This window comes from Camelus ferus, chromosome 4, assembly GCF_009834535.1.
Source record: "Camelus ferus isolate YT-003-E chromosome 4, BCGSAC_Cfer_1.0, whole genome shotgun sequence".
Classification (NCBI taxonomy): domain Eukaryota; kingdom Metazoa; phylum Chordata; class Mammalia; order Artiodactyla; family Camelidae; genus Camelus; species Camelus ferus.
The window spans coordinates 72,322,892-72,336,685 of record NC_045699.1 but is presented as its reverse complement, the minus strand read 5'-3'; the positions used below and the strand labels follow the sequence as shown (position 1 = coordinate 72,336,685).

At 64.4% G+C, this 13,794-nt stretch overlaps 1 protein-coding gene across 1 annotated transcript in view; it reads right to left on the bottom strand.

The window, feature by feature from the left end:
• Positions 1 to 4,035: 4,035 nt before the first annotated feature.
• KCNT1 (potassium sodium-activated channel subfamily T member 1) overlaps positions 4,036 to 13,794 on the bottom strand; it is a 62,828-nt gene continuing 53,069 nt past the window's right edge. The window contains 9 exon segments of the mRNA XM_032478751.1: positions 4,036 to 5,136; positions 5,230 to 5,314; positions 9,812 to 9,930; positions 9,932 to 10,137; positions 10,927 to 10,947; positions 11,239 to 11,367; positions 11,465 to 11,548; positions 11,946 to 12,047; positions 13,610 to 13,721. Coding sequence (XP_032334642.1) covers positions 5,016 to 5,136; positions 5,230 to 5,314; positions 9,812 to 9,930; positions 9,932 to 10,137; positions 10,927 to 10,947; positions 11,239 to 11,367; positions 11,465 to 11,548; positions 11,946 to 12,047; positions 13,610 to 13,721 — 979 coding nt within the window. The 3' untranslated portion in view covers positions 4,036 to 5,015.

The following is a 13,794-nucleotide window of genomic DNA, read 5'->3' as shown; positions in this document are numbered from 1 at the left end:
GGCTCCTTGTCTTCAGGGTGGGGGCGGACGGCCACCCTGAAGCTGGGTAGGGCCGTCTGTTAGACCTGCAGGCCGTCTGGGAGCCGGGCTGGATGTCTGAATGGTCTGGCCTCCTGAGTGCCAGGCCGACGCCGTCACATAAGCACGGACAACACTTAGGAGCCCTGTCAGGCAGTGCCTCAGCCACACAGATGGAAGGACTCGACAGTGGTTTCGCACACGGGCTAGCAGCCCTCAGTGTGGCCCCTGAGGGCGGGTGGGCAGGCGGGTGTCCCTTGAGGGGACGCTGGGTGGTGCCTCCTACTTGGAGCCGCTTTCCTTCCTTGGGACTGGAAATGGATCAGCTGAACAAGGAGGCCCTGCTTCCCGGACGAGCATTATGTTATTTTTGTTTATTTAAAAAATGACGCATTCACTAAGAATATTAAGCGCAGTAAAAGGTTGAGAAGTGCGTCAGGGAAGGCCGAAGGCCGCCTCCCCCACCCAGAGCCCGCGCAGAGGGCCCCTGCCTCCGGCCTCTGCACACTCCGCGTCACACGCAGGGCGTGTGGCGTGCGCGGGCGTCCCCTGGGCCCCAGGCCCACAGTCACGTCACATGCCCTGTCCCCATGGCACCCTGAAGGGTGCCCCGAGTGTATTGACTGTGGTTTCCCTGTCTCCTGGGCTTGGTGATGGGCTCTGAGGCCCCAGGGAGCAAGCAGGGCCATGCGCTTCCACGCGGCCTGCGGCTCCCCGTCCACCTCAGCCCCTCGCGCAGGACGCAGGCTCAGCACCAGCTCTTGGGGAGGCCCGGGGTTGGGGAGGGGTTTCCCTTGGAAGACCCCCAAGCCCACCTGTGCAGCAGGACAGCGGGAACCGATGTCCCCCCATGACCTCCTCCATCAGGGACTCTGGGAGCTGCTAGCCTGAAGGCACAGGGCTCCAAGGTTGGTCCAGAGGAGCTGTGGCAGGGCAGATGCCCAGAGCCAATCTGAGCCCCCGATGTCTAGAGGGAGCTGTGGCTCAGGCACTGGGACGGTTTGGGGCAGCAGAAAGGCGGCACTGGTGAGCCGCCCTCACAACACAACCCCAGAGAGACCCTGGAGGCCTGGGTCTTGCGGCTTCCAGGACCCCGGCCTGGGGGCCAGGTTCCCTGTAGACCTTCGGGGACCCTCCCCCTGACAAAGAGTCCCTCTGAGGTAGTGGAGGTGCCAGCCAGAGAAGAGATCTGTAGGAGCCAGTGACCTCCCTGGAGGTGACCAGGGCCGGAGTGGAGGTCCACTGTGACCCCAAGTTGTTAACTTGGGCCTAAGTCACCTAGAACTGGGGGGGGGGGGGGGCTGGTGTGGAACAGTCCTGGGTAAAGATGCTTTTTCTATCAAAAACACATCGTATGCCCGTCGCCCCCTGCACCAGTCTTCTAAAGGATGAAACTCAGGCCTCAGAGGGCACCTTCCAGGTGGAGCAGGGACCAAGGTGTGGTCTGCAGCCTCAGAGCCCCAGGCGCTCCTGAGGATGGCAGGAGGGTGCAGCTCAGTCCACAAGCGTGATGCTGCACTTCACGCCCAAGTGCCCGAGAGGGACAGGCCCTGGGGTGGCAGGGATCCGGCAGCCACCCCCGGCAGGGGGCTCAGAGTGCTGTGATAAGGGCCCCGGAGGGGGACGCGGGACGCAGGCCTCCTGAGCTGCCACCCCCTTGTCCACACACTCATGTCGCACCCCCAGTGGAAACCTCGTGTCCCTGGACGTCCTCCTGGTCGCCAGCCCCTCCAGGCTCCCAGTTACACTGCCCAGGTGCCCAGCAGGAGGGCGGAGCAGGGCCCTGAGGCCAGGACCATGAAGGGAAACCATCCTGGCCTTGGGCAGATGGGCCTGTGGGGCCCTCACAGCCACAGCTGCGTCCCTGACAGAGCAGGCCTGGCAGGAAGGGTGTCTTCCGGGGGAGAGGAAGACGCCCCCAAGCCTGGCCCACATCTCCTGGTCCAGCGGGCCTCTCTGAGCCTACAGTGACGTGCCGGAGTGGGAGCCAGGCGGTGCCCCCACTGCGGAATGGCTGCAGAGGGTTTGGGCCTGCCTGTTTGGTGAGGGAGGCAGTGCGGAGTGCTGCCCTCAGGCAGGTGCCCACGCAGGGTGCCACGGCCACAGAGGACCTGCCGGTCACTCCCACCGCAACGCTCTGTGACCAGGGTGAGGTGGGACATGCTGCAGGGAGGCCCCCCCCCCCCAATCTGGGACGGTCCCAGCTGGAGGCCCTGCTCTGGGTGCCCCCAAGCTCCTGCTGTAATCACTGGGGATGAAGGTGGCCCTGGCCAGCTGGCCGCCCTGGAGACCTGGAGTTCTGGGAGGTGCTCTGCCAGCCCCTGCCCGCGGAGATCCCAGCTGAGCCCCGCAAGCCCCAGGTGGGCGGGGCTGCTGCGGGGTGGGCAGGCTGAGGTCCTGGACCGTAGACCGCAGCGTGCGGCCAGCCTGCACTACTGTCGGGCCCTGGGCCCCGGCCCTCCAGACGCAGCCCCGCCCAGCCTGTGAGAAGCTGTAGCTTGCCAGTTTCAAAGAAGACTCTGCAGCTCTCTTCTGAGAAGTCCACCAGTCAGTGCGCGCAGGAGTCCACCCGAGGTTGAGTCCCCGTAAAGAAAAGTCACCTTTGAGATGGCTGGGTGTGGCCGGGGTCTGAGTGTTGTGGGGGCGCCTGCTTCGTGCTTCTGTGGAGACCAAATGGAGGCCTTGCTGTGGCCTCGTGCCATCAAGGGCTGGGACCCTGTGCCAGCATGCATCTGCCGGGAGGGGAGGAGGACAGGCTGGGCCATGGCCCCTCCCCGAGGCCGGGCCTCCTTCCTCCGCGCCCCCGGGGGTCTGTCTGCTGACAGGTGCACGTGTTCCCACCCTGTCTTTCGTCTCCGTCTCCCTGTCCCACTCCTGTGGTTCTAGTGAGTGTTCTACGTGGCTCCAGCTCCTCTCACCTCCCTCTCGTCGTCTAACTTTACACGTCCCTCTACTTGCCGGTTCTGGGCAGGAACGGTTCCTAGGTTCAGGTCTCCGGCCTTTGCTGGGCCCTCTGTCCTCAGGGAGCAGTGGACGTGAGCCTGCGTCCTGGTCTGGGGCAGAACCCTCTCCTCAGTCCCTGCTCTCTGAACCCCGAACTCAACTCGGGCAGCTTCCAGGGCTGCCTCCCAGATGCTGTCTTCCCGGTGTGGGGTTTGAGGGGCTGCAGCCCTGCCAGGATGGAGCCCCCCGTCCAGTGGCTAGGTAGGGTCCCCTCTGCCCCCATTCTCTCAGGGAGCTGGAGCGTGAGTGCCAGGAGGGGTGGCTGGCCAGGAGGGGACACTTGCTGGCAGAACCCTGGAAGCCACTGACACCCTCTGGGACAGGCCCTGGCCCCCAGAGGCCACCCCAGCCCATGTCGACAGCCTGTCACTCTGTTAAGAGCCCCAGGTTTCCCTTCCCTGATCAGCAGCACCTTCCTGACAGCTCACAGCCAGCACTGTCCCCAGCACCGCCCCCTGTTGGGCTTGTAGACACTTTCTGGGCAGGAGGGTCCCAGGAGGGCAATGTGGGGTGAGAGCTGGCCCTGTGGCCAGGGCACAGGGAGAAGAGGCTGGCATTGGGTCATGTCCCACCCTGGGGGCTGTGTGGGTCCTTCGCCTGCCAGTCTCTTGGGGTACTCTGAGCAAGAGCTCCCACCCCAAACAAACAGGTGCCTTTGTGCTGGCGAGGTGCCCAGCTGTGGGCCTCGGGGGTTGTGCACAAGTGCCACAGCTGGACAGAGCCTGGGTCTCTGTCACCCTCACCAGGACTCAGCCGGGCTCCAGGACTGGGCAGCTCACCAGGGAGTCCTCCTGGACACTGGGACCCCCCTCCCCATCACCTGACTTGCTTCCCACTTTTTGGGGAGGACCCAGGCCACCAGCATTTCCTTGGGGTTGGGGTCTTCCCTGTGGGGTCCAGGTGGGTTGGGGACCAGAGCAGGTGTTCCTAACCCTTGAAATTGGGCGCCTGGGAGGGGCCTACACAGGCCGGAGCGGGGGGCCACGGGGTCTGCCTTACAAGGATCCTCGTGTCTGCAGAATGCATCCATTTAATAGAAGTTTCCAGCACTGACCGTGCAAAACCCGTCAAACAGTCACAAAGGAACCGTGGTGGCAACCAGAGCCCCTTCTTCAGTGAGAAATCCTCCACCCGGGAGATACGGGCCAGCAGCCCCGGGGGGCTGAGTTGTGCTTCAGGTCTGGCGTTAAAAGGGTGTCAGACGGCGCGGCTGCGCAAGTTCCACGTAGAGACAGAAAAAGGACATTGTCTGATTTTCTTCCACAGAGTCATGGTCTGTGGGCCCCTTCTGGGGGTCTCAGGCAGCCCCACCTCCCCCCTCATATGTCCAGAGCCCGCCCAGCCTCAGCCAGGGGCTTGGCCAAGATGGAGACCCCCTTGCTTTCCATCTCCTTCTGGAAGGGGCTCCCTTGCTCGCCTGTGCCTGGTTCTGGAGCCCCGTGTGGCCTGACTCCGGGTCAGACCTCACAGCTGAGACCAGCTGGGACCCACAGGGCCAGGGAGAGCAGCCCACCACCTGCAGCCTGGCCTAGAGCCGAGGGCAGGCCCACGAACTGGCCCGGGTGCGTGGCCATGAACACGGGCGGGTTGAGGTGGGCGTGGCTCTCCTGGTCTGGAGTGCGCTCCATGTGAGCCCAGTGTGGGGCTGGGGCTCGGCCCAGGCTCCTGCCCGCCCTGCATCCAGGATCCAGCCAGGCTCCAGCCAGGCTCCCCGCCTGTCACCTCAGTCAGACCCAGTCACGAGTTGCGGTGCGTTTGTGTAGACATGTGAGTTGTATGGATCTGTAAAAACAGGTTAAAAAAGACTTCCACCAGCTTTCTTGTGGTGCCCGGGGCAGCCTCGCCCCCACCTAGGTGAGGTCTGCTCCCCCTGGGCCAGTCCCGGGGCAGCTCTGGCCGGTTGGCTGGGCCAAGTGACAGGCCCTTGCAGGCTCATGCATCACGCGGCTTGCAGAGTCGGGAGGGGACAGGGTGGCGGAGGGGCTCTAGGCAGCTCAAAGCTGCGTCTCATCCCGCGTCTCCGGGTTGCAGGAGGCCAGCTTGTTGCTACAGCTGCTCTTCCGGCTCTTGGGGCCGCTGGCCACGTGGGCCAGGGGGTCGGAGCGGATGAGATACCTGCGGGGAGGGCAGGAGGTGTGGGTGCGCAGGGCCGTCACACAGGTGGCAGACAGGCAGCTGTCCACACTTGCTCGGGTACAAGGTACTTACACGATGTCGTTGGGCTCCAGCCTCGTGTCAGGCGGGGGGTTGATGAGGACGTAGGAGAGGGTGTTCTGGTGGTCATTCATCTCATCTGCAGAGGAGACAGGGCCCCGGCGGGTGGTCACCACTCTGCCCCTGCCCACCTCCGCTCTGTGGGGCTCGGAGCAGTGGCGGCAGCTTCCTCCCGGCCTCTCCAGCCATCCTGCCTGAGCCCTGGTCCTGTTGAACCCAGCTGGGGCCGCCCTCCCTGGCAGACAGCTGCCACACCCCGACCCTGCACAGGTTGGGTCAGCCATGAGGGGCGGGGGCACCAGTTCTGACCCACCCCCTACCTAGGCAGCTTGCTCAGCTGAGTCACCAGCACCTCAAGACGTGGTGGCCCTGAGCAGAGGCATCCAGCACAGCTGCCCATACCCGCCCACACCTACACGTATGCACACACTGGCACCACCACACACCCCCATCACCTGCACACACCCCTGGCCCAGCCCTCAGGCTCGTCTCTGCCCCACACAGGCCACCCCCGTCCCTCCTCAGCCTTCCACTCTGGACTTGTCCTCCATTTCCTGAAACCTGTTCTGTGGCCCAGCCCAGAGTGTCTACCAGCTTACCCTCCTGGAGGGGGCCCTTGGGTGCACTCGGAGCCCGGGCTGCTGCCTGTCCTGGGGATAGCCCGGCATCTGGCTCACGGGGTGTGACCCACAGGGGTGCAAATGGGTTCAGGAGAAACTGATCACCTCCCAGGTGTCTCGCTGGCCACCATTCAGCAGTGACCCTCAATTAAAGCTTGTGGCCTTAATTTATCATCTGGTGATGTCTAAAGGCACCTCCTGACCCAGGACTGGGCCTCAAGGGGCCGCCCTCCAGAGGGCTCCAGCCCTGGGTGGCCTCTGCGCCGCCCCCCCACCGGGAGTGCACCTGGCCACAGCCACTGAGGGACGGAGTTCTCCGGGGAGCGGGAGCGGCTGCTGTTGGCTTGTCTGGGTCTTGCTTCTCTGAACTACTGAGTTCAGAGCCGAATCTGGTGGTGGATTCGGGGTCCCCTCAGGGACAGGTGGAGCACAGTGTGCTTCCAGGGGAGCAGGCAGGGGCATGGGCTGGGACTTGGGGGGCCAACAGATACGTGGAGACTCTGATGGTCATCTGTGCCAGCCTTCACGTCTGTACCCAGGGATGGGACGCCTGCCTACTCGGCCCCCCCACCACACAGGTGAGTCACCCTGCCTGATGGCCAGGGCCGGGGCTGGGACCCTTTGATGGCAGCTGTGTGTTCTGAGGGGGTGGCTCCTGCTGGAGGCTAAGCATTTCCGGGGTGGGCAGCATGGAGCCGGTAGCAGCAAGACGCAGGTGGGAGAGGGAGGCGGCTTCTGAAGGCCCCTGGGGACCCCGCAACCCTGAGCACAGCCATTAGCTGGGCAGCCACTTGGTGACAGACGCGTAGTCAGAACAAGTGAAAAAGGAAAGGGCATGTCTGGGCCCCTCTGCTGGACAAGGGCGAGAAGCCACGCCTGCCTTGCTGGCCCTCCCCACCTGGCCTAGACTCTGCTCCTCCCCCGGGGTGGACGGACCATGGGCGTTTCTGGGACTGATGGGCCTGTGGCTGGCCCGAGTGAGGCCAGCTTTGTGCTTCTAGGGCACAGGGCTGAGAGCCGGGGGCGGGGAACGGGGGGCCAGGCTGAGCATGGTCAGTCATGAGGCACAGACCCTGATTCCCTGGGATGGGTGGGCTTCACCATGGCCGCTGTGCTCTGGGCACTTGCACACAGGCTCCCGCCCAGCTCTGGCGTCCACTTCACTCCTCTGGAGCCCCTGCTCCGACCCCAGCCTTGCTCTCCTCCTCCATGAATTGAAGGTACTGTAGTGCCCCCCAGGGTGGCTGTGAGGAAGGGGTTGTGTCTGTGTGTTGGGGCTGGTGGTGTTTCCTCCCTCATCTGCATGCAGCTGGGGGCCCTCATGGATGGTGCCCCACTGGACACCTATTAGCCTCCCCTCTGGTTTTAGGTCCTGGCCCAGGCACCTCTTGGAGTCCACATGGTGGTGGCAGGGGTGCTCAGTAAACACCACCCAGTGAGTCCTGGTGACCCCATAGGGGAGGCCGTCCCTGCCCAGGAGCCATGGCAGGAAGCAGGGGCGCAGCCGGGTGTCGGAAGGGGGCTACAGCCATCCATTCATAGAAGCCCCAGGCTCGGACCCGTGCTGGCCTGGTGGGTCTTCATGAGCGGAGTCATGGGGCGCGGGGTGAGGAGGAGCGCAGGGCAAGCAGGCCAGCTCCCGGCAGCACCCCCGTCTGTGAAGTGAAGCACAGAGCTCACTCCTGGGCCTGCCCCTAGATGTCGCCAGGTCATCGCAAGAAACAGGCCCACCTGAGCTAACGCCTCCCTGGACTCAGGGCAGCTCTGGGCTCACCCCAACCCCAGGGACCTGGGCATGTGGGCTCCGAGCTCCCCCTGGGGCATGAGGAGCCCAGGGTAGGAAAGGGTCCCAGCAATGGGGCCTGTGGCCCAGGCTCTGCTCTGACCTCTGCTGGGGTCTTGGGGCAGGTCTGGGGTCTACAGGGTGTCTTCTTGGAAAAAACGGAGTCCAGGCAGCACCTGAGCCTGTAGACTATGAGAAATGGGGTGCAGACAGACTCTGCTTTAACTGAAGAGGGAATACCCTTCTTGAAGCCCCAGGTGGGGCATGGACGTCAGCAGTCTACCTGGCTTGGGGGGCCCTCGACGTCTCAGGGTGGAGCAGACCCCAAGGCCCCAGGCGCCAGCCCAGGCCTCACCACACCCCACCGTGCAGGGGCGTGGGCACCCTGGGCTGGAGCCATCTGGGTGCTTTCCGAGAGCTGGGTGGGCTTAGGGTCCTCGGGCATCCCCAGGGCCTGACTGCAGGCAGACGCCTGCCTGTGTGGTCAGGTCAGGGCTTAGACGACAGTCGGGCTAAGGAGACTGGGGTACTGGGGTGAGCTCCACAGTCCGGGCACCGGCACAAACCACAGGCCCCCTGGGGTCCGTCCCGTTGGCAACAGGCCCAGAGGGGAGGTCAAGGTCCCTGCAGTGGGGCGGCCTGGGAGCACGTGACTTCCTGCCTGCGGGACCCTCTCTCGTGCCTTGTCCTATCTGCCTCCCTGGCCAGGGCAGGCAGGCCACCAGGCTGACTGTCAGCATGGCGCTGGCAAGCCCTCTAGGCCAGACTCCGGCCGCCGGAGCAGAATTACCTTGCAAATATCCCAGGTTTACCCGATTCATGACATCACTGGCTGTTAAATTTGCTACATCCTCTACGGAACACACAAAAAGAAGGACAGACAGAAACAGAGAGAGAGAGGTCAGCAAGCAGTGCGGAGGTGGCAGCCGGCACAGCAGGGTGGGGGCAGCCAGCTGCACATGGGACCAGCGACCACCAGCTGAGAGGCCTGTCTGTCCCTGACAGAAGTCGGCTACCAAGCTCGGGTGGGGGCTGGCGGGGGGTCTCAGCAGCTGAGGGGAAGGCTGCGGAGGCGGGTCCCTGCCCTAGGGGTCAGCCCGGCTGGAGTCTCAGTCTGCCAGCATGCAACCTGGGGCAGTGAACACTGGGAACCCCACTTGGAACCTCAGTGGTCAGTGTTCTACCCAGAAGGGGTGACAGCACCCACCTGGGGAAGAGTCACTGAGAGGGGACAAAGGTAAATTGTGTGGCGGGGAGGGGCTGGGGCGGCTCTCGTGGGCCACCCGTCCCCCTCGGGGCCAGGTGTGCACAGCCAGCAGACAGCCTGGCTGGAGTGACCCTTTGGCAGCTTCTGAGTGAAGCCTGAGCTGCCTGGTCCCACTGGGAGGGGGCTCACGGGCCCCTGACCCAGAAGGTGGGGAGGCTGGGCACCTCTGGGGGACAGAGCCAGGCCTGGGCGGTGGGCAGAGTCCCCGAGATGGAACCCAAAGGAGGCCAGAGCCTCCACTCAGCCCAGGGCGTGGACAAGGCCGGCCAGCAGTGGGAGCGTGGCCTCTTGGCCCCATCAACAGAGGCAGCATCTCTGGAGTGAAGGAGGAGGTGAACGTCTCTCCTCTGGCCCAGCCAGGGCACCCCAGGTCTGTTCATGGTCAAGGTCACCAGCTTTTCCCCAAAATGAGCTACAGGGTGAATCTGCCAATTATGAATGCCTGGGTGGCCCTGCCCCGGGGTAGCAGGAACAGGGCGGCAATGCCCCAGGGGCAGCCAGGAAGCGTGCCTTGGTGCTGGGCCATTCGACCAGCTGCCCCTGACCTGCCCCCACCGGACCTCTGGCTGCTGGGAGGGGAAGGGGAGGGGGGCCTGGGTCTCTGGGGTCTCCTGTTCCTGTTCCTGTTGCAGGGCCCCTGCACCCCTGATCCCAGCAGGACTGGCCAGGAATGGCTCATCAGTCCCCACCAAGGCTTGTGCCCTTGGCTTTTGGGGAGCCCCACGGTGGCCTCCTCGGGGGCTGCTGCGTGCCGGCTCGGCCAGCTCTGCGCCCAGTATCTGCAGAGCAGAGGGGGTGAGCCCTTTCCTCTCGGGGCTCCTGCACCCGCCCCAGCAGCGGAGCTCCGACAGACATGGGGTGGGCACCCCGTGGGCTGGGCCAGGCCGGCAGGCGGGGCGGCCTTACCATAGCCAGTGGTGGGCAGCCCCAGGTGCTTCATGCGGTTTTTAACCAGCTCGGAGAGCTCCTGCCGCTCGGAGCGCTGGTACAGGCTGAGCCGCTGCTGGCTGATCCACTCGGCCGCCTGCCTTCCCCGAGTGCCGGGGGCCCTTGCGGCTCAGTCTCCGTGCCCACGGCAGGCTCTTGCGCCGCAGGAGCGGATGCTCAGCCGGGTCGGCGCCTGCTGTCTGCCGGCCGTGGGCGCTGCCGCCGCCGCCGCCCACCCGCGAGCCCCAGGGCCCCTTCACTTCCCGCGTGTCCTCGCAGTCCTCCACGCTCACAGAGACCTGGGACTGGCAGGCAGGAGGAGTGAGGGCCAGGGGAGGGCATGCAAACAGAGGACTGGCCGGGGCAGAGATGGAAGGGGAGGGAGCGGGACGGGGAGGGGTGCTGAACAGAGCATGGGACGGGACCCACGGAAGGGGTGTGGGGAGGACAGTCACAGCCTCCGGAGGGTCCCCAGCCCAAGGGCGTGAGTGCCTTCCTCTCCAGCTGGGGAGGGGGTGCCAGGCCAGAGCCTTTCTCCTGAGCCCCAAACTGTCCACTCAGTAGCCCTGGTTCCAGGTCTGTCCCTGATTTGCTGGTGAGAGAGGGCACCTCCCTCAGCCTCTGGGCCATGCATGTCCTGACTTTGCCACAAGAGGGCCACCTCCTCTGTGCCACTCAGTTGCCTTCATCTTGGCAGGGGGGTGGGTGGGGAGAGCTGGGGCGGGTGCATGGTGGGCTCTGAAGCACCAGGGCCTTGGGTGGCTCGGTGGGGGTGTGGGGCTCTGGGGGTGATGTGGGGGCCTGGGGGCATGGAGGTTGGGACAGACAGTGGGGAGGAAGGTGCACCCGCCAAGATAGGGGCCGTGGCCTGAGGTGCAGGTGGCACGTGATGGGGGGATCCCGGTCTTCCCATCGGGCCTTGTCCCCACCTGTACGCGGCGGGGTGGGGGGTGAGGAGGCCTCTGAGCTGCACCTCGGCCAGCACATCCTGGGGACCTGTTCCCTCACCCCCTCCCAGGCCTGGGGTGAGTGTGGGCTCAGGCAGGACTCTTGTGAGTTAAGTGAACCCACGTGGGCCCAAAGGGGCCACTCACCTGGGCCCTGAGGTTGTGGGGCTGCAAAGGAAACCAGGGCAGCCTGGGTACCTGTGGGTGCTTCTGTCCCCAGCCCCCAATGCTGCCCAAGCCCTCGTGGGCTCAGGACAGTGGGCAGGCCGATTTCCGTGGTTCTAGCTGGTAGTCTGCGGCCCCTCGGTGCTCTGGAGCCTCCCCTGCCCCATTGGGGGTTACAGCCACCCAAAGGGTGCCGCACGTGGACCTGACCGTGACAGGACCTGACAGCAAAGGCCCAGATCCCCAAAGCTAGAAAGAGGGGGCTGCCCCAGTGGGAGCCCCCTCCCTGCAAACCTCTGAGGTGGAGAAGACGTGGCACTGGGTCCTGTAGATACCGATGGGGATCTCGGCGCTGGAGGAGCACAGCTTCTGGAAGAGGCGGCCATAGGTGCGGATCCACAGGTCATCCTCGGTGATCTTCATCTGGAACGCGTAGGAGCCCTGGGCTGGGCTGGCCTCCCTCCCCTGGGCTCCCCCCGGGCACAGCCTGCCGCCCGCCCGGCCGGCCCAGGGCACTTACGGCACAGAGGTAGCCGGAGCCCGGCGTGGTGTCCAGGCCCAGCAGCAGCCTGGTGATGGGGATCATGTAGTCTTTCACAAATGACTGGAAGGAGGGGTGGCTGGTGAGGCCGGGATGGGGGCCCAGACCGCCCCCCAATCCCAGGGCTCCACTGGTTCCCCGGACATGACCCCAGCCTCCCATGCCACCTGCTTGCTGGGCCCCCAGCACAGCGTGCCCAGCAGACAGAGCTGGGCAGCCTTCCCTGGCCGTGGTGATTCACTTGGTCAAAAGGGATCAGAAACCGAAGGCTGCTGGGAGGTGACCCCAGCGCAGCACCTTCTGGGAGGAAGAGGACGGGGGACGTTTAGAGGTGAGCCCCTGCTGCTCCCGGGGCCCAGGGGTGGGCGCTCAGAACTTGGACTGGACATCGGCCAGAGACCAAGAGTGGCTGGGCCCCGGCCCGGCACCGCGGGCGCCTCCCTGCCTGCCTCCCTCTGACCTGATACAGTAATGTGTCCAGCATGCTGATGCTGAAGACGCGGCCGGCGGCGAACGGCAGGCGGAACATGAAGGCCAGGTTGGAGCCGTTCTCCCGCTCCCTCTGCAGGACAGGGGCTCAGGCTGGCTGGTGCCCATGGTCGCGGGGCAAGCACCAGCAGATAGCTGACCACAGGCCAAGTGCCCAGCTACGTGTCCCCCCAGACACTCAGGGGCCAGAGTCAGGAGTAAGGGTTCGGGGCTCTGATGGGAAGAAATGGGGACTGTGCTTGGTTTAATGCCCTACTGTTGCCACTCTGGCACTCCTAACACCCTTAGTAATTTGATCCTGGAATTCGTGTTCTGTAAGTGAAATCGGGGAAGGTGGGGTGCGCAGGCAGAGACGTGTGTCTCGTGGTTCCTGCCTCCCTGCATACACGGCATTCACGAGGCTCCACGGCCCAGATTCTGAAGGCCCCCCATGTGTGATTCCTGCTTCGGCTGCTGGAACAAGTTACCGAAAACCCAACAGCTTAAAACATCACACATTCGCGCTCACGGTCTGGAAGTGGCAGGTCCAAGTGGATTTCAGGCCTGGAATCAAGACCGAGTCCCTCAGGCGGCCCTCGAGGGGAATCTCTTCACCACCTTCCCTGGTTTCTGGAAGTGGATGTCCCTCTGCTTGCGGCCCCCTCCTCCATCTTCACGGCCGGCAGTGCAGCACTGTCCCCTCTGTGACTCTGACCTCTGGCCTCCATCTTACAAGGGCCTGGGTGATGGCGTGGGCCCCCCCTGGTGTCCAGGGTCATCTCCCACCTCAGGATCCTTAACTGAGTTGTTTGTGTCCCATACTCTGTGCAGGTTCTGGGGTTGGGACTTGGACATCTTGGGGCTGCTGCCCCCCCTGCATGAGGCAGGCCTACCACGGAGGGGTGGGCTCAGAGCCCAAGAGGCCTACCCTTCCTGCTGGACCAGAATGCAATTCAGACAGAAAGAAGGCGAGATGCCCAGGCCACCCAGGAGCCCGCTCGTGGCCCTTCTCGCTGGCGCTGCTTCCTGCCCTGCAGCTCCCTTGCTGCAAGCACTGATGGTGGGACCGACAGACGTCTGGGCAACTGTCAGCAGGGAGCTGAGGGCACTCTGGCAGCACTGCTGGTGTCCCTGAAGGTGTCTTTCTGCCCTGGGCTCCACACCTGATCCTGGCTGATGCGCCTCATGGGGTCCCCAGGGGCAGAAAACTGATTCCAGCTCTGTCACTGCTCCGCTGTGTGACCTAAGGCACATTACTCCCCTCTCTGATTCCCAGTCCCTCGTCTGTGCTGGGACGGGCACATCCCTTCTGGGCAGTTCATAGAATGGACACGGTTCAGGTTTGAGGGTGGTGTCACCTGGGTTAGAAGTTTCTGACTTGACAGGCAGCCTCGGCCCCCCACATGGCCAGGCCTGGACCCTGCCTTAGGGGATGATGCTGCTCCTGGACAATGACCGTACCGTCTCTTGGCTACATCTGAGCCCCCATCTCTGAAGCCCTCTGGCTGGAGGAGGGCAGGCACCCAGGCCTCCCGTGGCCCCCAACCCCCAGGGCCCCTCAGCCCCTTCATTCACTCCCTCCAGGCTCTGGTACAGGCTCTGAACCCCATCAGCTCCACAGGTCGGGCAGGGGAGGTCGGGCAGGGGGCCACTCACCTTTTCCAGTTTGGAAAGAGCCAGAGAGTAGCTGTCCTTGGCGCGGAACTGCATGAAGCGCATGTTGGACGGGTGGGTGAGCTCTGTGGTGATGCTGAGGCTGGGGAAGAGCCTGGGTAGGGGGAGGGTCCCTGGTCACGACGGGGAGGGGGCTGAGGGTCCCTGGTCACAGACATGGGGAGAGC